The 25748-nt window shown below is 40.1% G+C and overlaps 1 protein-coding gene across 1 annotated transcript in view; it reads right to left on the bottom strand.

Annotated features, from left to right (window-relative positions):
• Positions 1 to 25748, bottom strand: part of prex2 (phosphatidylinositol-3,4,5-trisphosphate-dependent Rac exchange factor 2) — a 156906-nt gene that overhangs the window by 68417 nt on the left and 62741 nt on the right. Inside the window, exons 11-19 of the mRNA XM_072688847.1 lie at positions 21348 to 21448; positions 19290 to 19393; positions 18842 to 18891; positions 10857 to 10932; positions 10465 to 10537; positions 8564 to 8706; positions 7013 to 7105; positions 3796 to 3944; positions 3210 to 3295 (exon numbers count right to left, since the gene is read on the bottom strand). Coding sequence (XP_072544948.1) covers positions 3210 to 3295; positions 3796 to 3944; positions 7013 to 7105; positions 8564 to 8706; positions 10465 to 10537; positions 10857 to 10932; positions 18842 to 18891; positions 19290 to 19393; positions 21348 to 21448 — 875 coding nt within the window. The remainder of the gene's footprint in view (positions 1 to 3209; positions 3296 to 3795; positions 3945 to 7012; positions 7106 to 8563; positions 8707 to 10464; positions 10538 to 10856; positions 10933 to 18841; positions 18892 to 19289; positions 19394 to 21347; positions 21449 to 25748) is intronic.

Raw genomic sequence — 25748 nt, 5'->3', positions numbered from 1 at the left:
CATCAATATCTGAGTGTTACTAAACAGCTAATTTGCCATTGGTATTGTTAATTTAACACTATCAGTGTTGATTTAACACTGGTAAACGTGCTGTGTAGCTGGCTTTGTCAAGCCAACTTATTAGTTATACACAAACTTTCAATTTCTAGTTGTATGTGCTGTAAAATTTAGAGGTATGGTGACTGTTCACTGTGCTGAAACTGTGCTGAGGTGTGTGTGTGTGTGTGTGTGTGTGTGTATGTGTGTGTGTGTGTGTGTGTGTGTTTGTGTGTGCATGCATGTTCAGACTTGGAAAGTGGATCTGCTATAACAGTTCTTATGATAGCCATCCAGCAGTGGCCAGTGGGGGAGACTGAGCAACCACAGGAAGGTGTGTCTGTGTGTGTGTGTGTGATGACATTTCTCAATTTCAGCCCCTCACACTCAGCCATAACACTCATTCTTCCATCTCCTGCTGAGATTCAAAACCACAAACACTCAGACAGACAGCAGTTTGTGAGAGTGAGGGAGACAGAGCAGGAGGAGGTGAAAGACTGTGGGGTGGCTAAGGCTGAGGGTGTAGGCAGAGGCCGGATTTGTTCATTCATTCATTCCACACTTACATACAACAAAAACAACAGTAAAACTTTACTTGGATGGTCCATTATAGATGCCTTGTAGATGTATTTGTAGATGCCTGTTAAATTCAACTGAACTCCAAGCTGAATGCAATTGACTGTCTATTGATGACTGACTACATAAATAACTGTCTATACAATACACCTAACCCTCTCTTAACCTTAACCTTAAATCTAACCCTAAACCTAACCCTAAAAGGTTAGGTGCAGGGTTACATTCAATAGATAGACATTTACATTCAACTTAGAGTTCAGTTGCATTTAATGCATATTCAGTTGAATTTAAGTTGAAAGTCAGGTGAGCATCTACCAGGCATCTATAATGGACCAGTCAGGCAAAGTGATACCAAAATAAATATCTAATAAACATACAAAACCTTGCATCTCCAACATCACCCAGTGCTCCATCTATCTCTTACTGCTGAAAGGTTAAAAGCTTTTCATAAAGCAGGAGGAAAGTTCTTGCTTGAGTATTACCCATGGCAACCATCAGGGAAAGTTAGCAGAGCTAGTGGTTGTATAGAACAGACTCTACACATAACAACGACACACAGTGTCATTGTTGAGGAATCTTCAGCCTGCTAATCATGAGCAAGTGAGTGAGTAAGTGAATATGTGAGTGAATTACCTGCCTGCCTTATTCTTATTAAAAATGAACGACTGTGTAAAAACGTACTTCAGGAAATAATGTTTGTAATTTTCATCTAAAAGAAAACACATCCTGAAACAAGGACTAACTGATGCAACACTTTTTGGACACTAACAGTGCCCCCTTGTGGAGATACTGCAGCCAGAGTGAGTGAAGGAGTGAGTTACGAGTGAAATATATGAGGTGCTTCACATTTAAAACAAGTTATTTCATTTTTTTAGTAAAAAAAAAGTTTCTATCTGAAACTATAGTCAAATAACCATTTTTCAGTATTACACAGAACCATTATAGATGGAATAGGTTTGATTCTAATGTCCCTCATTATGAGATTATCATAAGAAGATCAAGATTATTGAACCTGTTTCTAAACATGTGGTCTTATCATATTAAACGATTAATAATAAAAAAAATGTAGCGTAATCTCTTCACTATACCTGCCACTAGTGAAGTTATGAAATAACTTCATTTTGGGAGGAGAAACATGCCCAAAGTCCCTCCTGCCTAATCTACCATCCTATAAATTCCATCTCTACCTCATGTGTCTGTGACATATCTGCACAAATCTCCACCATCTATCATTCCTGGCTTCTACCACAAAGCACAAGCCACCTGAACTGTAGCTCAAACCTCCTCAGAGTTCTCCCCTCTTTCATACAGTCGAATTCTAAATCATAAGCTGATGGCATGGTCTGAATTAGCAAAGCTAGAATTAAAACAATAAGTAAAACTGCATAGAAATATTGTAATTATTATTATTGTTATAAAAGTATCATAAATGAGGAATATTAAATATATGAATTCACTAAACATCACTGCACTTGCCAGTATATCACTGTTTTGCAGTGAACACATTTAAAAAGCAGCATCTGAGTATTTTTAGGAAATGCCCAACCTCCCCATCATATATTGGAGGGGTCACTGCCTGGACTGAGGGAAAATTGGACTCTGTCTCATCTGCCCGCCATGGTCAGCATAGATGGCTGAAAGACATGTCTTATCTGTTCTCTCTCTTTTTTCCTCTGTCCCTCCATCTCTCCATTCCAAGTGGGTCTCCGAGTCATCTCCCACTCTCATTTGTTCTACTCCTCTCTCTCTCTCTCTCTCTCTCTCTCTATCTCTCTCTCTCTCTCTCCAGGGTCTGTGCGGAATGGACCGTTTTCATCAAGACCCACTCGTCTGCCGCAGAGTTTGATGGGAATGCTGCTCAGAAGTGGTCAAAAGTGTGAACATACTGTCTCCGTGTGTGTGTGTGTGTGTGTGTGTGTGTGTGTGTGTGTGTGTTTGTGTGTGTGTGCGTGTGTATGTGTGTCCAGTCCTTTACGTTCGAACAAGTCCAGCTGTGCTGCAGCTGCAGCTCTCAAGCACACAGAAACAAAGAGAAAAGAGCAGCTTCCTGTATTCATCTCTCAAGCTATTTCTGTCTCTCACTTCTTACTATCTCTTTTTTTGTACCATGTTTTATGTCTATGTCCTTTACTTCCTCTCCCTCTTTCTCATTCTCTCTCACCCAACCTCACTCTCTCATTTCTCTTCTTCTGCCTCCCTCTGCCTCTGACATTCAGGAGTTATCCTTATCATGAAAGAGATAAGTAAAAATGCACAGTCACTAAATCATCCAGAGTTCGTCATAGTGTTTGAAGTGTAAGTGCAGACATCGTTCACCTGTACGATAGTGGATCGTCACTGTCACGCAAATACCTGATATCTCTAAAATGGCAACTTTACAGGGGAAGAAAACAATCTTCAGCATTTGTATTGGTCCGTTTATCATGACATTTTGACACAATGTAAAGAACAACTACCAGATTCACATTATGTCAAAAACTGGATTTTGGAGTGACAGCGGTGATATGTAAGTAAATCACTGCTAACAAGAAGGAGGCACAATACTGCACTGCACCGCACTGAAAGACTAGAAATTCTCTCTCTCTCTCTGTCCTCACCTCTGCCCACTGCGTGCACCACAGATGGTCCAAAGCCACGGATCTGGAAACCCAAACCATCTGCTGAGTCCAGAATCTTTACTGTCCTGCACACATACACCACACACAAACACAAAGAGAGAAAATGAAAAACAAACAAAACAACAACAACATCAGAACCTTTCTCAACAATCCAGCTTCTCAACTAGAAGCCACAAATCAGCACGACTGAGAACCGCAAAATATGGGGTTAGGGAATGGGAGAGAGGATCTCCACTGTTCTCCATCAACAAGCCCTGCAGTGTTTGGTTAATAGTGAAAAGACATCAGGAGAAATACGATTATCTACAATAGTTTTTCTAAAGTTCTGCATAATGCAACTGTTAAGTGTGGTTTGGTACGTTACACTGTTTTAGAGACAAAGTGGTGTGGTTCCAAAGTGGTGGTGACAGACCACTGAAGACGTCTGAAGAATTACTGAGACAAGAGTTTTGAGACAAGCTTCCAGCCTGCTTGGGTTTTATTGTACCTATTTCCCTATTTTCAAACCAATTTATTCATTACCCCTAGACATGCTTCAGACTGTGGGTCCTGTGCTTTCACTCACTCTCTGGGTTTGGTGCTGACCAGCACTCTAAGCGGTCCCTTGCTGTTAAAGCACTGCTTCAGAAAACTCTCCACTTCATGGAACGGCCTCAGGAACACCAGGTCGCCGTTAATGGCAAAGACTTTTTTCCCCACCTCCATTCCAGCCATCTGTGGACAGAAACACAACCATTCATGCTCCTTATCATTCTAGCTGCACGAGAGCAGTAGTGAGTAGTATCTGAGATCAGAGGTATCTTTGAAATTTTAGTCTATTCAAACTAGCTGGGCTAACTTGAATAAGAGCTTCTGCTAAATGCTGTAAATGTAAATGTAAATCTGGATAATACGCTAGCATTGCAATCACAACACTTCATATTGTGCCCCATGCCTTACAGTATATTATAAGAAAGAGTAAAAAATCAAACAAATGATGTATCACTTATGCAGTGTAGTAAACAATTTTTCACTTATGCAGTGAGTTCAATCAATTAGCAAATACACATCATGTATCTGATGCATGCTTGCTTAGTTTACAACAGTAAATGTTAGGCTAATGTTGCTGACATACACTGGATTTTCACAATCACAAAACTCTTATCTGTAAGTACATATAAACATCTTAAATAATTTGCTTCAAAAATCTATAAAAACAAGCAATGAAAATGTCATGAATAGACCAGAAACATTGCCCCACCTTTCAGCTCTTTTTGTGTTACAGACTAACATAAGTCACATTATGTTACATTGATTTGTCTGTGCCAAACAAATAAAGATCTGAATGCTTACAAACAAAGTGGGAGACATTTTGGGGCATGTGGTTATGGAGATGAGATTGGTGACAGTCTAAGTTCAATGTTTGTTAGCAATATTAGCCTACCATCACCTGTTCCAAACTAAAGATGCAAACCCCAGACACCAAACATGTCATGGCTGCTTAACTGCAAGTGGGGTAAGATATATGTTACGTGAATTACACTGTTCGCTATACTACTCCTTTAACCCCTTATGCTCCATGACTTTTACTACACCCTAAGGATTACTACTCGGTGAATACATGCAAAGCAATGTGGCTGCAGCAAACTGGCTGAGCCTGGAATCACTAGTGGTTCAGAGAAGTTTAAAAAGTTACAAACATGCGGGTAAATTAAAATAGGACATGATTAAAGCTGTTTATATAATCAACAAAGGTCAAATGAATATTAGATATCAGTATTACACAATTCATTACATAATGTATATATGACACACTTAACAGAAAGCTGTGACTTATTTATTCCTTACAAATCTGAAGTTATTACTAATGTTTAGATACAGTGTTTGTAATAAATGAATCAAATCATTAAATTTATTAAATGCATAGGTCAACACATAGTGTTACTACACAAACAAAAAATCTGCATTTCAACACAATTCCTCTTGGTCCCTCAATGACCTACAAATCAGATATAACAATATAATCAGGAGAAGAGTGGAGTTGTATTATTATCAACACTAACTGTGACTCTAAAGGGTTAAACTACTGCCAATCTACACATATGGAGCCAAAACTTTTATCTCCACATGCCACTTCCTCTGGAGCTTATTCCCTGGCCTCTGAATGACTGAAGCACACACGTGTTGTCCACATCATCATCCTTCCACTGCATTAAAACGTATGTCCCTTTGGTTCCTGAGCAGCCACAGGAGAGCCAAATGTTTCCCATTTGAGCAGATTCAGCATTCTGTAAAAAGGAAAGGAAGCCTACCTCACTCATTCACTTTTATCTCTCTCTCTTTCTCTATCCTGTGTAGAGCTCAATGCTCGAGTGAATGAATGATAAAACAGCTACAGCTTTTGTCCAAAAACAGATTATCACTGTATGGACAAAAGTAGTGGCACACATGCTTCACATGTTCACTGTTTTCTTTGAAATCAAGGGTATTAAAATTATTGAGTATCTTTCTCTACTGACCAGGGGAAGAATCTGATTGCATTCAGCAACAAGAGTTTTACTGAGGTGAGGATGTTGGATGATCACCACCCAACCTCATCATCAACAGCCCCAAAGCTCAATGCTGGGGGACTTTATACCCCTCTAGCCCACATCTGGCATTTGGCATGGTGACAATAGGTTCATGTTTATCTGCTCCAGAGAGTTCTATTCTATTGGCAGTACAGCTCTACAGGGACTAGACAAGCTGTGTCGGCAATGGGTGCAATTGGGTGGATTTATTAGAAGTGGTGTCCACAAACATTTGTCCACAAATAATTTGGAGCATGTCAAATTTAAACTGTTTATGTGATTTAAATTACTGTATTTTCAACAAAACATCTAATTTAACCAGGGGTGGTTAAATTATAATTTTCCATCATTTTCCACGAGACTGTGTTTTTATCACAATTTCACAAAAACAACAAGCTCAGCGTTACAGTAGTTTTACTTTACTTGGCATTTTTCCAACACTACTTGATAAAACTCTAAAAAAAAAGCACTGTAACACACAGCTTCAAGTGGCTTTTTACTTAATTTAGGATGTATGCGAGTGTATGACTCAGATGTAGGGCATTTTTATGAAGTGGCTCTTTATCTAACTGAGTACACAGCTAGATCATCCTGTCCTCTTTTACAGCCCCACATTAGAAACATACATTGGAGGTCTTCTAAAACACGGCTTCATTTCAGGCACAACATTATCACCCCCCCCATCAGGACTGATCAAATTTCCCTGACCACAGACACTGCAGTCTACCCTAATGGATCAAAGATTCGGAAACAGTAAGGGAGAACCTCAAAAATGCCTCAGAGCTTTTAAAGTCTTGTATTTCTGTGTGACCACAACAGTGAGAACTTCAAACTGGCTTCTACCACAAAACCAGTTTGAACCAAAGGCAACAGGAACGTACATCAACCCTCAAGGTCTGACTGATGATAAAAAAAGACTTACTAGACCAAAGTCATCTTAATTGATGCCTCATATTAGACACAGAAAATACCCCTCTAATATAAGTGGACGGGGTAATAATTCCTACTATTTTAGTTTGCACGGATGTACATATACAAATGCTTAGTGATCTGTTATGGGTAAGAGTGATAAAATTCAAACTATGTAGCACATGAATGATGATTTCTTTAGAAAACATAAAATTCACATGTCCATTTGGCACCTCTCCAATTCCCCATGTCCAAATGAACTTATTATATTGGCTATTTTGTCATTTAAATAACAACTGAAACAGCTGGACTTTATCACGGTACCTCTGCATGGGAGCCTTTATCCACTGATTTGATGATAGGAACTCTGTTGCGATCCTCCAGGGTGAAGCCATATCCACCATCACTGGGCCTTATCTGAAGGGAAAAAGTACACAGTTCTGTGGAAGGTAGTCTACTAAGAAGATGTTTTGACCCAAGTGTAGCAAAACATGGTTGAGTCCAAAACTCACTTCTGTAGTTTTGAACTGGAGCTAAGAGGCTAATATCAAATAGACTTAGACTTTTGTGGTTTCAAAAATCACTGTTAATTGTTCAACAGATAATACCCTTGATTTACACTATAAGGACAAAAGTATTGGGACACCTGCTCATTCATTGTTTCTTCTGAAATCAAGGGTATTAAAAAAGTTCATCCTGTACTCCGTTGGAGTAACTGTCTCTACTGTGTAGTAAAGACGTTCTACTTGATTGTGGAGCATTGATTTGAGGACCTCATTGCATTTAGTTACAAGAGTGTTAGTGAGGTCAAGATGTTGGATGATCACCACCCTATCTCGTTCCTAACTTCCCAACTCATTCCAAAAGTATTAGATGAATCACCATCATTCCAGAGAACACAGTTCCGGTGCTCCACAGCCGGGGGCTTTATACCCATGACAAAAAAACACAAATTCACCAGATTCTTTTATCCTTTTCATAAGACTCCCTTTTAGTGTGCAAGAGTTATTACATACATTCAAATATCTGTCTAGAAAGTCTATGCAATCATCAATATATCTTTGTAAGAACATCAACATCAGAAAGTAGTGCTTCACTGTCTTGTCTGAACCTTTAAATATATTTTTAAAATATATTTAAACACAGGGTTTGGAAACCTTCTTTCACTTATTTCCCTTTATCTTTTCTTAAACCAGTGTATTATATCTTATTTCAAATTTTCTCTGAAATATCTCCTGAATATCTGAATACCGCTTATAGCCCGCATGTAAGCCCATGCTTCTTTACTTTAAAAACAATATCTGCAAACATAATTATCATCAGTTTCATATGCGCTAAAATAGAACCCTGTGGGACACCACAAGATATGCTAAACCAAATAATTCACAATAGTTTCTGCATTAATTACTCATTAATAGCAAGGGCATTAATAAACTAATTTCTCTAATAAACCTAGAGAAAATGAAGGGTGGTCTCAAGTTCAAAAAAGCAATGAACTTCTACATTAGCCTCGTAGCTCCAGTGCAAATCTAATGAATAAAACTCCAGAGAGCAAAACTGTACTGGCTGATATCTGGAGTAAAAAGTAGTCCATCTGATGTTGAACTGTTTCTTTAACAGAAGCACGTATCACTGCTACACATCTCCACAAGTTTACTCAGCTCAAGTTCAAGTCCCTTTCAGGCCAAATCACTCAATCTGGCCAACTCCTAACATGGGAGTAATGAAAGACTGGAGCATTCGTTCATAATTACTGACTCACAGTTGACACTAGATCAGGATGAGGGAATGCTAGATGTCAAGAATGTTCAACAGCATTACACCCCCCATGGTAAGTGCTATCAGCTGCGAGTAATTACAGCTCACATCTCTCACCAGCAAAGACTTGGCGATGACGTTCTCCACTATTTTCAGATCGTGCTTCATGGGCTTGTGCTTGGTGTTGGATCCCTCCATCTCCTCATCAGCGAAGAAGCGGAACAAAAGCGGCTCATCCTTGAACTCGCTCTTCTCCAGTACTACAAAATAAACCAGAGACAATGGCATTTAACTGCATTCTGCATCAAGGCTGTTAACAGGTCAAGAAAATGGGCCAGACTGTGGGTCACGGGCGGAAGGTCCACTTTCAGAAGGTGCAGGTCTGCACACAAAGCTTGTTCAAAAACACTAACATCAAAATAAATACACATAAACAAGTAAACAACCCATTGTGTTTTTTTTTATGTAAGTGTGTTACTGTAACAAATCTGTGCTTATCTCATAGACATAAAAGAGTTTGTTTTGGCAAAGAAAGGAAAAATCTAAACCACAAGCAGATTCGGTAAGAGGGTCTCCTATGAAAGGCTTAGATTAGTTTGGAAGAAAAGAATAATAGTGCAGAAAGGAGAGGAGGGTGAATGTGGGCCTCTCTGAAGGGCCTGTGCTGCCAGGGTAGTGGTGGGGGTTTTCATTCTTTAAAAAGAAGCCCAGGCATGGAATTAAACCTGTATCCACGGAAACCAAGGGCCTAACCTCAGCCCCTCCATGAAACACCCCCAGCGAGAAAAATGAGGGCAGTATTTTGCGCTGTATTTCCCTCACTTTAACTGGCGAGATCAGATATAGCGTCTATAGCCTTAATGGCCACATAAACATGCTGAACAACGCTCCGGCACGAACAGCCACAATCAAATGTGGCACCAGTGAGTGAAAATATATCCATCAGGGTCATGGCATCCATACATTTGTCTGTAATTTGTTGCATATCAAACATAATTGTGGGCAATTTGGGAGCACGTCCATCCAGTGTGTAACGACAGAGGATGTGTGAGTCACAAAAGTATGATGTGGACTTTGGCACCGACAGACTCAACTCTTTAAAAGCATAGAGGCTTGCACTCGGTAAATAACGGGTTGCCGTGGAGACGGGACGTTCACACTCTCAGCCTCCTGAAGGCCAGGGCTCTGGGCAGAGTGAAAGAGAGCAGAAATCTGTTTCGGCTCGGGCTAATCGGAAAATATTCGCAATGATTTGCTCTCGATGCAAGTTCTGTTTGTTGGGTTGCACAAAGGAGTCAAAATAAAACTGGAAGAAAGAAAGAAAAAAAGAAGGAAAGTAAAACAGAAAGAGAGAACGACAGAGAGAAATAAGACAGATAAAGAAAGAAAGAAAGAAAGAAAAAAGAAAGAAAGAAAGAAATTAAGACAGAAAGAAAGACAGAGAAAAAGAGAGAAAGAAAGACAGAGAGAAAGAGAGACAGAAAGAAAGAAGGATAGAAAGAAAGACAGAAATAAACAAATAAAGAAAGAAAGAAAGAAAGAAAGACAGCAAGTAATAAATAAATAAATAAATAAAGAGAAAAAAAGAGAAAGAAAAATTGACAAGAGAGTGAGAGAGACTTTTAGAAGACTGAATAAGAGAGAGAGAATAAAGAAAAACTAATACGAGAGAGACAGAAAGAGAGAGATACAGAGAGAGAGAGACAGTGAGAAAGAAAGTCAGAAAGAAAAAAAGACAGAGAGAAAGAAAGACAGAAAAAAGACAGAAAGACAGGAAGAAAGAGAAAGACAGAAAATTGACAGAAAGAAAGAGAAATAAACAACGAAAGAAAGACAGCAAGTAATAAATAAGTAGACAGAAAAAAGAGAAAGTAAAATAGACAAGAGAGTAAGGCAGACTTTTAGAAGACTGAATAAGAGACAGAATAAAGAAAAACATAAATACGAGAGAGACAGAAAGAGAGAGAGACAGAGAAAGAGACAGTGAGACAGTAAGAGAGAGAGATGTCAATCTTAACCGTGATGCATGAATCCATTGTCACAGAGCTCCACCCCCAAAATCAGTGCTTCCTCTCTTGTTCTACAGTCCCCCTGTAAAAGAGAAGACAGAAAAAGGTGTGTGTCTGTCTATGAATGAGTTCCTTTACAAATAAGCAATAATAACATTGTAAATAAAGAGATGAAAATATAGGCTAGGGTTATTGGATCATTGGTCCATGGTTACAGGACTGAAGCTTAGTGTTTACTCTTATCCACTGATCTACTTAATCAATTATCTATTATTTTTACCCCCCCCCCCCCCCCCCCCCACTAATCCATATCGGCCACACAATTTAATACCTTTATAATACCCTCTCCTACTCACTCCACTCTGCAGACCTGTCGTGGCATGAAAGGCCAGTGCTCTTACCTGTGCTATGAGCCAGTCAATCAGCTTGTTGGCCATCACCACAGATTTGTATGTTCTTAAATGGTAGTCTTTATCCCTGAATAGACACAGAATAAAAAAAGAACACTTACTACTCAATGGATTATGAACTTAAAGGAAGTTATTCTAACCTGACTGGTGACCTCTGGAGCTGAGCATTAGCCTCTTGATAAGACTCCTGAGAGAAATTAAACTTGCCTTTCACGTCACGACAACCATTTCCTCACCATCCATCACTACGCAAGCTCGTCCTGACTTCTCCCCTGATAGGCCAAGCTTTTTGCATTGATCTAGAAGCAGTTAGTGCTGCTCAAATCCCAAGCTTAAGGGGCACACGTCATGGAAATAATCATTTCCTTCACTTTAGTTTTTTAGATAAAAAGTGTAATGTGGTTTGTAAACGCTGTATGTTATAAAATGTACCTTGGACTCCTCAGATCATACAGTTCTTTTATGAAAACTAAGCTTGGGAACATGAAATGATGCAAGCATGGGCTAGAGAGGTATATAGTTCTCTTTGGATGAGTTGGGGAGTTGGGGGTGAGGTGGGGTTGTGATTAGTCTAGTATAAACTCTTCACAGACAATAAATGTACTTTCCAGTACACTGTAAAATCCAGAAGGCTGGTCTCATCTACTGGACATCAAGTGAGACTAATTATTCAATATCACTTATCACATTTGTAGTGGCGCTCAATTTGATGCATTAGGGCTATAGTACAATTCAAGGCCTAACCAATAGAGAACATACTTAGCTGTAGCTACCTAGATACCATAGAGCTTACAAAAACTCTCCCAAGCAAATTATAAGGAAATAAAACTTACACTTCTCTAAAAAAAAAAAAAATCCTGGAATTCTCAACTATTCTGTAATTATACGGAAGTGTCTGAGCCGTTCTTGATTTATATGAGTGAGGAATGGGAGCCTTTCTGGAAGACTGTTAACCAGTTCTGCTCATGTAAGGGGTTAATCAGAAAGGCCTGGAGAAGATTAAAGAGGAGCTCTGCACTGAAGTTAAGCTTTTCTGATTCCAGGTCAGCCAGTAAGCTATGTTTCTTCAGCGGGGGTCAGGAGGTCTGTCTCGAGCCAGCGGCCGAGCGGCTGCAGGGTTCAGATGAAATGCTTTGTGGCTGCAGTCAGACCCTGGGAATTCTCTCTGGAATGGAGCGGAGATTTTCCCATGAAGCTGAGGGTCTCCTGAGGGACACTCACTGCACCAGGTCACAGAGTAGTCCAGCCTATTTTAGCTTTAGCACACGCCCTGTCCACAGAACACACGAAGACAACCAAACGCAGACAAGTCCAATCTTAGCTGCCGACATGTCACTAGGACATGGATGGATCAAAATATGTCCCCTCCAGTTTTAAACACTTTTAAACAACTAAAAGAAAATATGCCCTATATCTACTGACATAACTTCGATGTGATTTGATTATTGCTGGGGACAGGGGTGAGAGATTGCAACATAGCTAACTGCCTAAGTATTAGGCAATATACAGTAAGTCAGAGAGCACCCTTTATTTAATCTCCAGTCAGGACAGCCTTTAAGTAGCTTCGTTTTCCAGAAGATCATATAGAAGCTCCACTCTCACTTCTGATCTGAAAACATTCACAGGTGTTCCTCAGGTCTATGATTCCACTGTGGTAAGATAATTCAGCACTGTGGGCCTGGAAGTATGTGATGCTGATCAGGAAGCTCTTACTGAAAACAGCAAACAATCAAGGCAATGTGCTGCTGCTCTCAGAACAATGGACTGACCACCCCAAAGTCCAGACCTTAACGTCACTGAATGTGCTGGGATGATTTGGACAGTGAGAACCAGGCCTCTAAGACAGAACTTTGGAGGTGCATAAAAATCTCCTGCAGATTTTCTGCAGAAACACTGAAAATGAGTCTCCTGACTAGAAGACTGGAAGCCGTAATAAAGATCACACTGGACACACTAAACACACAAACACCTGATATTAGATTTAGTTTTCTGTAAAATATACCATCTTCTTGTTTTCCCGAAGGACTTGCACTTAAAGGCCGTTTTGCTCTCTGGCTTTTGTCCAGTACAACCTTTGAATAGGATTTATTGCAAATCATTCAGTGTGCTTTTGTTCTTCTTAAAAACCTGCTAACAGGCAGTGCTCACCAACTGCAATCGAATCACATTTGAAGGAAAAATATAACTAAAAACAATATCTAAAAAATAGATACTTTACTATGTAACAATAGATTATTTTTATTATCTCTGCATGTACAACTGTTACCCCGTTCACTGTTGTCCAGAGCCAAATACAAGTTTTCTACATGGGTTTGGACAGGTTTCTGCAGCAGGTAGTTGTATAAGACACACTGAATAGACTACACTTCCAGAAAGTGGTGGAGACGAGTCTGCATCATCCTCAGTGTACTTTTACGTCTGTCACTATAATGAAAGAAGTCTAGCTAAGGCACACTCTGTAACTACACCTACCCTGAACCCAAAACAAGACAATGGCATCTCAAATATCACCGCAATTCTATTCAGAATTTGATCCAGACTGGAGGAACTGTTTACACAGTAAAGGAATACTGGCAATATAAAACCTATACAGTAAGCTAAGTTAATTTCATTCTGGCCTGAAATGAGATTGTGATCCTAACATTGCAAAATTCATGCATTTTAATTGCTGCTTCAACCCAGATACATCACAATGCATAAAGGTGAAGCAGAAACTCCTCAGGCCTCTAAGACAGAACTTTGGACGTGTGTAAAAATCTCCTGCAGATTTTCTGCAGAAACACTGAAAGTGAGTCTCCTGAAAAAACTGGAAGCTATAATAAAGGTAAAGGTGGACACAGTAAACACTCAAGACACCTGATATTAGATTTAGTTTTCTAAACGTCTTCAGAATTTTCAGAAACAGTTGAATGACATCTCAGATGTCGCCACAATTCCATTCAGAATTTGATCCAGACTAGAGGAACTGTTTACACAGTAAAGGAATACTGGTTATATAAAACCAATGCAGCACATTTGTGCATTTTAATTACTGCTGCTACACTGATATATCAGAATGTATTAATGCATGTTTACACCCCTAGCGCTGACTACAGTAGGAAGGTTTTGAGCTGGTTCCCACATTCTAACCACCAACACTACTAAAGCCCATTCCTGTCACTCTGATTAATGAGGTTTAAGCAGCAAGCAGCGGGTAGCCATAAGGCTGGCACACGCGCACAGTAATCTGCAGAATCAGCGTCCACAAAAGGTTACTCTGATCCTTTAGCTGCTTTTTAGCTGGTCAGATAACAATCACTAAAGGGATCTGGCTGCTGGACAAATCCTGTGTGACATTTATGATACATCTCTTTGACTGGTACTGTGAGTAGAAATGGCTTCTGTTTTGTTTTTTCATTCAGTTATGTGTGAACTTTCTGTCCTATTCTCAACATCTTTCTTCATGGTAACTGTTCTGTGTTCCTGTACTAGGCATGGGCTAACTGACAAATCCATGCTCTGCACACAAATGTGTTCTTTCATAGCTACTACTGTTGCCAGGTTAGACTAGAAGCTTTATGACAAATATCTCAATCAATGAGTAGCTGTAGCGCAGACGCTATTTACTGTAGCATGACTATAGTGGAAGAAACCATGTAGAGTGCAACCAAAGGCAGTGCATTTGATATGATATGATATTTTAATGCCAAAGTTGAGGATTGTCCAGTAGGAATGCCCTTCAGCTCCTTTCCTGTTGGCGAACCTGACTTTGAGCTTAAGTTATCTGGCTAAACTTACAAATCCTGCTTTGTAGTTTACCCCTCTGGTGGTCGTGTCTGTTGCACATGGCTCGGTTTTGTTCTTGGTCCTACCACATTCTACCACCATCACTGCCAACCACTCATCCCAGACAGACAGCCTAGTCCAGCTTTTCAATAGCTGCCTCTTGCTACCCTGTTACACTGTAAATCATAGTCAGAAAGAAGAATTGCATTCAAAAGTAACCAACACAAAGAGAACAATAAATTGCAAACAATAAAAAGCATCTTATATTTTTTGTCCTACTTTCTCTCTCACAACTCTCACAACCACCCCCGAAAAAGTGAAAACTAAAGGTACAGTCTTGCTTGTTTGTGATTTTCTGCCACAAACGGTGTGTACATGTGAGAGCAGCTTACTGAAGTTAAACAATGAGAAAAAGGAGCTAACAGCTTTCACAGATATTTACGGAAACAGTCTGTTGGCTATCCCTGAGCGCCAAACTGGACAAGCAGAGCAAGCTAAGTAAAATGGTAAGTTTGCAGTCATGCAAATAAGAAAATTCAATCTATAAGTTGTTTATGCTGCCAATTTAAACCAAATAGACACTGTGTGCCAGCACAACTCAGCTCACTCTGTGACAGCTGGCATATTCGTCACTGTCACTGTCTACAGCAACAGGACTCAGCTCGATACTGCAGCATTTTAAACTGGTAATTTAAAATTATGTAGCGACTCTTAATAAACCTTGTAGTAGTCCAATATGAATAATTCAGCGTGCTAGTATTACATGTACTACACGTCTTCACTGTCATGCTAAAACCTTTATTTTCCAAACTTCCAACTTTACAGGAGTAGGGCGAAAACTTATTTACTTTCAATGGAAATCAATGTAAAAAGATTTTATTCCAAGTAATTGTGGAGCATTTCTATTGGTCAATTTATCATGAACGTTTTAAGCAATGGAAAGAACATCTGCCTGATTCACAATATGTCCAAAAGTGAAAAACGGCAAAAACAAGATTCAAGATGTTTGCCCGACAGCACTTGAGACGTGCACTACCATTTCTCTATATGGTTAGTAGGATGTTTTTCAGGGTTTCTTTAAGCTACAATTTCTACAAAATAACACATTTGCTGAGAGTGCATAGGTCAATTTGAGTTAACAGAGAAAATGTAGATAAAATCTCATCTTTCTAGACATGGTTTAGTCCTATCTGAAATGAGTGTGGGCCAATATTCCCATACTTAGGCAATTCAGCTCCTGAATTCTCTCACTTTGATCAAAACAGTGTCTCACAGATGGTTAAACTCTTTTGTGCCTGACTAGTCTCACCCCAGTCTGAGCTAAATAATACATAATTGTGAAAAGAGCTAATTTTCTATCTCAGAAATCTTCCAGCGGCCCATCAAAGCAAAAGAACTCACACTTTCTACACCATTCCACAACATGGACATCTCCAGAGCAGTCTACAATGAATGGCTTTTGTTAAGCTCCTCTTTTCTCCTGAGAAACAGTTCAGAAATCTGTGATTCTTCATTAATACACTGCAGAGATCTACATTATTTCTTCTCAGACAAAGAAAAGTTGATCTTAAGAAATTTGTGTTGCTAGCTGTTGTTAGTAGATAAACAATATCTGACTGGGAGCTGACTTTCTCTTGTGGGTTTCAGGGGGTAGGGGGCTGAGACACAGCGGGTGGATTTATGGCCTCTGTTGTGGGGAGGATGGGGGCGTGCGGTCCCGTCTGAGCTCCAATTCCACAAGGATTTTTAAGATAATTACAATCCTATCCAGAAAAGCCTAAAGCAAGACCTGAGAGTAGAGAGTGATTTCCCCTACACAGCCTTCAGCAAACATGCCCTCGTAGACACCTAAAGATACAGCAAAACAGAGAGGCTCATCCTGATGCACACACATGCATAAATATCTTTTCTCTATAGCACTGAAAAACGGTTCTTTCACTCGTAAGAAGCACTTTTAGTGGTATACTGAACCCGTTTTAAGCTTTACAGGGTTTGTAGGAACCATTTAAACATTCAGATAATTATTTGGTAGAGTCTATACAGAACCACTGCCTTTAGCAAAGAACCCTTGAAGAATCTTTTGTATGTATATTACTTTATACTTTGCTACTCTGAAACGTGTGCTGAATACAGTGGCTGTAACTAGGCTAAAAACTGTAACTCTAAATGTTATCTAGACATTAACTATTGTACCTGACATAGCTACATGTTGACAACTCAGCTGGCGTTAGCTGGATGTTAACTACTCTACCTGACATTGGTTAGATGGTAACTACTCCATTTCTACTCTATTTTTTTCTCTACTAATATGTCGGCACAAAGTCCATTAATTTCTTATCAGCAACATTTTCAAAGGTTTTTCTTAGTGTTAATGTTTTTCTTAGAGCTCTTTAGCTCATCTACAAAATGCCCTGTTACCCTGTGATCTAACCCCAAAAAACGATTTGCTATCTTAAAAAAAGAAAAAGCAAACAAGCACTATCTTTTAAAAAGTTAGGCCCAAAGTATTTTGCTACTGTTCTTCTCCACAGTTAACTGAATACATCTTGGTACAGATGCTTGTAGGATGGTGATGCTGGTAAACATTAGCAAATAACTGTGTAAAGCAAAGAGTCTGATTAGCCAGAGCCCTCGCGACACTACTTACTCTATTAACAGTTCATTTAACGGCAGGAATTGAATTCACTGTGGCAGATTCGGTTGCCAAACTCTTCAGCTTGCACCTGTTCCACATTTGAGGCACGTTTCTGGTGCACATCTGACACTGGTGGCTTTTACTGCAACACAACAGCAATACTAGCTAATGCTAATGCTGCCAGAGAAAGAAAAGCACTGGTAATGTATGGGCTTCAAGCTTTCGCCTAATCGCCCTTACACTCTGTCCAACAGCCCTGTCGTTTTTCCATTGAAACACAGTCTGTGGCGTCTCGCAACACATGGTGATTGTAAACAGGCCCAGGATTCCAAACTGGCCTGAAAACAGTGGCCAAGTGACTGGAAAACACCATTAGCACCATACGTTAACCATCTGTTCCTAACCAAGCCAAATGGCACTTTGGCCATTCTGCTAGCCCCCCTGAAAGCCTTTCTCAGGCACAGGAAACATGTCTTTGTCCCCTGTGAGGAATAGCTGTCAGTGCATGGGTCTGTAAACATCACATAATTTACACTGGGAGGAAAACTCAATAAACTCGTTTTAAAGCGGTAGTGTTGCAAACAAAAAATCGAATGTAATTTACATCATTTTCCCCATTTATCTTTAAATGTAGTCAGTCAGCCAAGACATGTCTGAAGGTTGCTCCTTTAGTTTTACACTACAACTAAGTGAGAAACTGAAGCTTATACTCCCTCAGTTAGCATCACACAAACTACCTAACACTGGTGTCAACCCATGTGGAGTTTCTAAGTAATCAATAAAAAATATGCTTATGCCAAATAATGAAATTATTAGCCTCTTTCTTTAGTGTGTGACTAAAGAAGCAAGCTTCAGAAAACCCTCGCTGAACTATTCCTTTAAAATTCGATACCACTAGACCACCCTTGCTCACATCCCTTCATTTTTAAGCATTAGCGTTTTATTTGACATACAAAAAGAGATCGCACTGAAGCGATGAGGCTACTGTTGATATGAAAACTAGTTCGTAAGTCAATAGTTGCCCAAATTGATTATACAAGCACAGTCAGAAACTCTCACAAAGGTGTACATTAAGGTGGATCAGACTTGTCAGTGTGGTTAAAGAGGCAGTAAGACTTATTGTGAACAATAACTAACAGCTAACAAAATGTCAACCTGTAGCTGAACACTGGGAGCTGTGTCATGTTAAACAACAGCTGTTATACTGAATTATGATTCCTCCATAGAATCGGACTCAATATGGATATGGAAAATGTTTGCAATTTTTGTTGTTTCTATTTATAAACATGTACATTCAGTTCAGGAAAATTAAACATTTACATTTTACACAATGTAGCATCCATGTGTGTATGCGTCCATATGACTGCATTAAAAGCTTGAACGTAAAGGAACGTGTCATACATTTGGACAAAGCAACATTTGGACACCAAACATGCCTAAGTCAGGGAAGCACTGATATTAAAAAATCACTGAATTTAGAGAGGAAGGAAAGCAACAGGAGCTCTGCTGCAGTTCCCTAAGCTGATGCACAGACAGACAGCTTTAATGAGGCAGAACTGAAACACTGGAGCTTTACCTGATCACTGGCGTGAAGAGGCTGTGGAGCCTACAGAACAGCCTAACACCCTGAGGGAGAGAGAGTGAGAGTCAGACAGAGAGAGGTTAGGATGTGCTTGTGTTAGTCATCACCTAATCCTTCATCAGGGGTCAGTTTCTGACCACAGGGCCACACATGGCAGGACAGTTTTCGGATGGTGGGCCGATTTTCAACATAGCCGTGACACTGATGAGTGTAAAGAACCCCAGAAACACTGCTGCGCTAGATACACGCACTAGCAACCCAGGACCATGTCAGTGTCACTGCTGTGCTGAGACAGTTCACCATCCACATAATATCTGGTCGGGGTTATCCTGCAGTCAGAAACTGGCCAATGATGGATGGGGCAGAGCAGCTGATAAATCATGTTCTGCATGGAAGACCACAAACACTTGAGGAGAAAGTATTGGGGAGGTGGTTTGGTTACCTTGGAGATGACGTCCTGCATGTCGCTGCGAGGATGGTACGTGCCGTCGTCAAAGCGGAACCGGTACAGCACCGGCTCGGGCTTAAATTGGTGCTTATCTGTGACTGTGGAGACAAGAAGAGCACAAAAGTTGAGGATGGGCGTCAGATGATACCAATAATAAATGAGACTGAATCTCAAATGGCTTTATACTGCCTACGGAGTGCACAATGTAGGTTATGTACCCATCCAGTGGGCTCCAAAAGTCTGAATAGGCCTTTCCTTTATACAGAATACAGGTGATATTATCAGCAACACAATTTCAGTGGATTTAGAATTTATTAGTACTTTGTGATTTTGCTTCAATGGTAGCATGAACCTCAAGCTCCACAAGTTTGTGTAAAAGCCTCTGATGAGCAGATCAGATCCACATGAGAATCATCTCAATACAAGCTTCAGTATTGAGATCTGACACCTGACCTTTGTGTACAAAGGCTCAACATAGTCAGTGCCACACATTAGGTGGTTAGAGTGATAGCCCTGTCCACTAGGCTGCCACTGTTGTGCTCTTAAGTGAGGCCCTTAACCCTCTTTGCTCTGAGTGCACTGCAGCATGGCTCACCCTGTGCTCTAAACAAGTTAATATAACAGGACACTCTGGAGCCCGCACACATAAGTCTAAAGTCATCATGCCCAATGTTGTCCGGTAGATAGAGAGGTATAAAGCCCTACAGGACTGGGCTGTGGACCAGTGGAACTGACATCTCTACAGTGCTGGCACTCTAGCCAACACCTCTGGGATAAGTTTGAATGAAAATCTTTCATCTATAACTTTTCTCATTCATTATCTGTACCTCACCTCACTAATGCTCTCATGGCCAAATGCTAAATCAACATTGAAGGAGCAGGTGTCGACAAACTTTTGGACATATACAAGAACAAATTCAGGTTTCAAGACAGTTAACAATGTGTTATATACTGTCCAAAATAACTACTACACTACCTATTAGAAATCGCAGAGCAAATCCACAAAATCTGAGGCAAGGGTGTGTTGATTCAGCCATACACTTTGCACCAGGCTAATTGTCACTTGTCAGCTACATAGGCCTCACGGCTCCAGTGCAAAACTAAAGAAGCAAACTTCAGACACCACATATCTGCTGTCTGCTCTAGGAATAGTGGACATTAATTGTTTTTTTGAATTATTCCTTTAATAAAAGTAACACTCCTGAGTGATAAAATCACTCATTCTACCTCCCCTAGAAATACACCCCCAGATAGCACAGCTGGGGCGAAAGCCTCGGGCGAGGAAATTTCAGGTGCTGTTTAATAGAGCCCAGTGGCTTTTGACGCTGTGCAGCTCCATATGCAAGTTATATTAACACACTTATGAAAAGTAATCCCACAGTTTCTCACTCGGCAGATTTAGCCTACCTCTGTGAACACTCACTAAGACAAACTGCTGTAAGAGAGTGAGTGCACAGGGAGAAATTCATTTCTCGGTTAGGAAGCTGCAAAGTGGGAGGTGATTTAGTGAAGTTTTGGCCCTGGGCCAACCAGTCTCTTTTAAAGGGGGGGGAATGGCATGTGAATGCATTTTAGCAGAGGCTGACTGAACTGCCCACACGCATGACAAAGTAATTAAAGACCACAGGGTAGACACCACCCCCCCCCTCAATATTAAAGAACCATTGACTATTTAAGTAAACTGAACATTCACTAAGACTGCAACTAGACTCAATGGTGACGTCATTCGAATCTTAATAGCGGAACATTGTTGCGCAGAGAGAGAAGTCAGAAACTGCTGATCAAAGAGCTATGGACAAAAACACAGAGGTATCTGGAGCTGAGGTGGTTGATAAACTGTGTGTAAACTGTAATCTTATACCAACATAATGGACCTATGTGGTAGGTGGAGCTCCTAAAGTGTCCAGTGAGAGAGAGGACAAGGTCAGTATTTCTAATAAAGTGGACAGTCAATGTAATTGATCAAACGGCAAAGGCCGCAGAAATAGAAGGGCAAATCACTTTAGGGTAATGAAGAACGACAGCACTGAAGGACAAGGGCGAGGAACTGACCGTGGTGGATGATGCCGTTCTCCAGCAGAGCCTGCCCCAGGTGAACTCCCTCTTCTGGATTATCGGTCTCTCCGATCTCCATCAGCCAGGCCACAAACTCACTGTGGACACAAACGACAGGTACACAATGAACACACCAGGAGCCTGCAGATTAAACCAGTGTAGGCCAACTGTGAGTCAGACATAGAGTATCTGTCATGGCCAGAGATACCAGAGATAAATATGTCATGACAAGTTTGGCATGGGATGGTTATGTCCATGTTTGGCACAAAAGGTTTGTCCCTTTTTAGTACTATATGGAACCATTTTCCTTTCAAAAAGGTTGTACATAGATGCACTGAGTTGTCATGGCTCCACATATATCCATTGGCTTTTCTGAAGAACTCTTTTTAAGAGTAAGAGTCAGAGCTTTTTACTCATTTTTGGACTTCCACACTTCCCTATTCTCACCACAGACACTACTAGTCATACTACGAGACTCAATCTCCCAGAATCCCACGTGCACTCTCTCAACCAATCATGAACTGTTCCCACATTCAGCATCCCCTGAATTCACCTGTTCCCACATTCAGCATCACCTGAGTTCTAATCGTGTTCACTTGTCTGTTTGTATCAATAATTGAAAAGTATTGCATCTCTGTTTTACCATTATTAAATCTGTGCATTCTGTTACGATACAGGGGTTACCATTCAATATACTGTGATATACAATGAAATATATAATTTTCTATTATTATAGTTTTTATTTTATTATCATTGTTTGTTACAGTGTAAATCTTTTTAACATAATATGCTGAAGAATACAACCTTGGTATCTAGAGGTCGGGGTAAACCACTGTCTGCCACCAATCTTTGAATATAAACTACTAATTAACAGTACGGTACAATATTAACAAACACAATATTGTGATATGCATCAATATTTTGTGGTTATCAGGATTTTCAGCTCCTTAAGACCAAACAGGTGAACAAAATCACTGTATTGGTCAGTGCCCTAAAACTCCACAGAGAGCAAAGCTAACACTCACTTTTCAGATAACATGGCCCTTTGAGTGTGTCAAGCATAATCCAATAAAGCATTGGAAAAACACTGCAGGGGATATACACAATGAACAGCAGATGCCAACAGCCTCGAACAGCAGAGAGGTAGTCAAGTTGCCTTTCCTAATGATACTTTAATGCACTTTCAAAACTTATCTACTCATCTAAACAAGCAGCGGGAACTAACGTCGCAATAAACCAGCAATTGCAATGTTTCCTCCCTTCAGCTCAGAGTAAACAGATGAAACTATAATTCCAGAGTGCCGGGAGGGAAAAGCGGTGCCTAAAGAAGGATATATTACACCATCCTCTCCCTAACCCCCTCTTTCCTTCATTCGGCTGCAGACAAAACCAAAGCAAACATGGCCAGCTCTAGCAGGACTAGCCTGAGGTTGGAGTATTGAGTTTGTGGAGCCCTGTGGCAATGCAAATCACCCCAGCCAAACTAAACACATCCCTCACCCTGTGTGGTGTGTGTGTGTGTGTGTGTCTGTGTGTGTGTTGGCAGGCATGATTTAAACCTCTGCCCTCCATCCGGAGATAGAAACAACACAACAAATGTTCAGGCTGCAAGGCCCTTACGGCTCTCTGACTAATAGATCACTTTTGCAACTCAAAACATATGTAAGCTGTTACTCCCGCTATAAACATCTGTAATGTACACTGTGTTGCCAGTTTGTATGTACAACAAGTGCATTGGCCATTTTATCAGAAACACTTTGTAAGTTTACAATGCAATTCAAGTTATTTGCATACTGCTTGTTACTACAAGCACTGTGACAAAGCAGCTTTATAGGAATCCCGGTCTGTTGTTAGATCCCCTAATGAGCCTTCCTAATAGCATGAGGAAGAACCAGACAGAGAAACCAAAAAGGAAACCCATCAAAAAGGATACCCATCCCCTTTCCGGGAAACACACGATAGCAAACGCAATGAGACATGGAACTAAAGGGAACCTAGTTATCAGACAAACACATTCAGGTTAAATTACAATTACAGATCCATCTGTTGCTGCACACTCTATTAACCACCCTCTATCCTGTGCAAAGGGTCATTGCTGTGCTACTAGGATCCTAGGACCTATAATATCAGCCAACATTGACAGTATCAGCCAAAATATAATTGATAACTAACTAACTATTATTGACAATAAGGGCACAACCTGAGGAACAAAATATGAGGCTTTACTACAGAAACACAAGTTTAACTAGTGAATATGAACAGAATTCGGTTACAATAACGAAACCATACAAATCTAATAATTCTAATGCATGTTTGTAGAGAGAATGTATGAATAAGAAGAACATTAAGTTGTTATAAATAAAAAAACAAAACCACAAAGACTGCTCAGTACCACAATATTTAAATGCCCTAGCCATTACACTCATACCAGCTCCACACACACTACCATGCCACTGCCCTTTCAGTGTTCCAGATGTGCTGAAAGCGTTTAAAAAAATCTCATCAGCAGTGGCTGATGGAGGTCCCTTTCTGTTGATAGATGGAGTATAAGCAACAGCATAAGCATAGTCATTTCACCTTATTTTATGTTTTGCATCTTTCAGATCAAGAACAACGGCATTTTTATTAGACACACATCATATTCCAAGTTCAACTGTAGCATAACAAATCACTCCAGTTTGCAACTTAACTAAACTTGTGCTTACTTATGTTTTTCTGAAGTTACCCCATCTTCCATTCAGCCGTATTGACTTAGCCTCCAAACTGTTGTTCTTTTTAATGAGCCTGCATTTTGCTGAGCTCTCAAAGCCGACAACAGACATTGTCTACAGCCATAAAGTTCATGACTTAAAAATAGCCCTCCACTTCAAAGGTTCAGAGCGTGAGGCAGAGGGTATAAAAGCGAGCTACTCCACAAAGCGGAAAGGGACAACTTGGAACCGAAGGCAACCTGCTTTTAATCAGAAGGACATTGGGTTAAAATGCAATCTCCAAAAACACATGCAAGTATCGATGGCCGAGGGCTATATTTAAAGGTGACAGCTCAGCCAAAAGTCTAATAAATTACTTTTCCCTTATTTCAAATATAAGCTAATTTGTTTAATATCTGAAAGTCTGCTTTCAGAGATACTCAGAGATACTCAAGAGACCAGCACACATTGTTACAAGTTTTCCATGTTGTATAGTACAGAGCTCCATCCGGCTTTCCATAGATGTTCCAGACCTTATTCTTCATTGTCTGGAGACACCAAAGGAGAAAGTGTTCCCCACTCCAAACCCCATTTACAATCTAAACCAGCCACAAGTATGAGGGAGGCTTTTGAGGGTGCTTTTTTCTTCCCAGCTTTTGAACTTAGCAGCTTTGCTAATATGACATTGCAAGCAATAACAGGTCTAGGCCTTCTTTGTAAAGATGTCTGGCAGTCAGATGGAGAAGCTGGGCAGGAGTGTAATTTAGTGCAGCGTACGGCTGTCGTCCCGGGACATCTAGGAAGGCTCATTGGCATCTAAAAGGCTATAAAACCCGACTGGCAGAGACTTCTGAATTGGAGTGTCCATTGACCCAGGCTAATACTGTTTCTGTCTGAGATGGACTCTATCCAGTAATTATACTGATTCAGTTTTTTAGTAAAGATTAAACTATATGTACTGGATTTAACTGAACTATAACAAAGGACTTACATGTGGTTTTCCAACAACCCAACAATTGTAAAATGGAAGAAATATAAACAAGAAAATCAGCAAAGTAACACTGAAAATTAAAATGGCAAATTTTATTCTGTGTACATGAAGATATATGTGTTTTAAATTGTGCACTCTATATTTAACTGAACAATTGTAAAAGCCCTTCCTTTAAAACTTTAAAGACACCCAATCAGCATTTAAAAGGTTTCCACTCTGCACTACTAAAGTCTGGGCACAGTGCTAAAATGTACAAAGCAGATGTTCTTACCAGAGCACAAATTCGAAACCAATCTCAGGTGTTATTTCTTAATAGCTGTAAAATACATACTCAGGTTTCGAATGAAGGAAAAGAAACAGTCTGAAATTTCTTGGTGGCTTTGCTTTGATCACCCAGACAGAGAACTCTGTGGTTATGTCTACAGCCCTTGACATCACAGCGCTGCTGTTTAACATGCTTAAAGCTCGGGAAATTGTCCTGCCTGCCTGAATAAAAGCCCTTTTACCTTACTGTATCTTACATAATGGAAAAATGCAGATTTTTTCCAAAGCTGCAAATGTTTAAAGACAGATGAGCATGTCAAAGCTATTAAACATGCATTAAGAGATTCCGTTATTGAAGAAGGGTAAACGCAGTTGTCACGCACTGAACAGAGGGGGAAATGACTCTGCTAGGGAAGTTCTCTTGTCGAAGAGTTTAAAGTACCCGATGTATTG

The sequence above is a fragment of the Salminus brasiliensis genome, chromosome 1, assembly GCF_030463535.1.
Source record: "Salminus brasiliensis chromosome 1, fSalBra1.hap2, whole genome shotgun sequence".
Taxonomy (NCBI): Eukaryota; Metazoa; Chordata; class Actinopteri; order Characiformes; family Bryconidae; genus Salminus; species Salminus brasiliensis.
The sequence above is the reverse complement of the archived record's forward strand: the minus strand, read 5'-3'. Positions and strand labels throughout refer to the sequence as shown.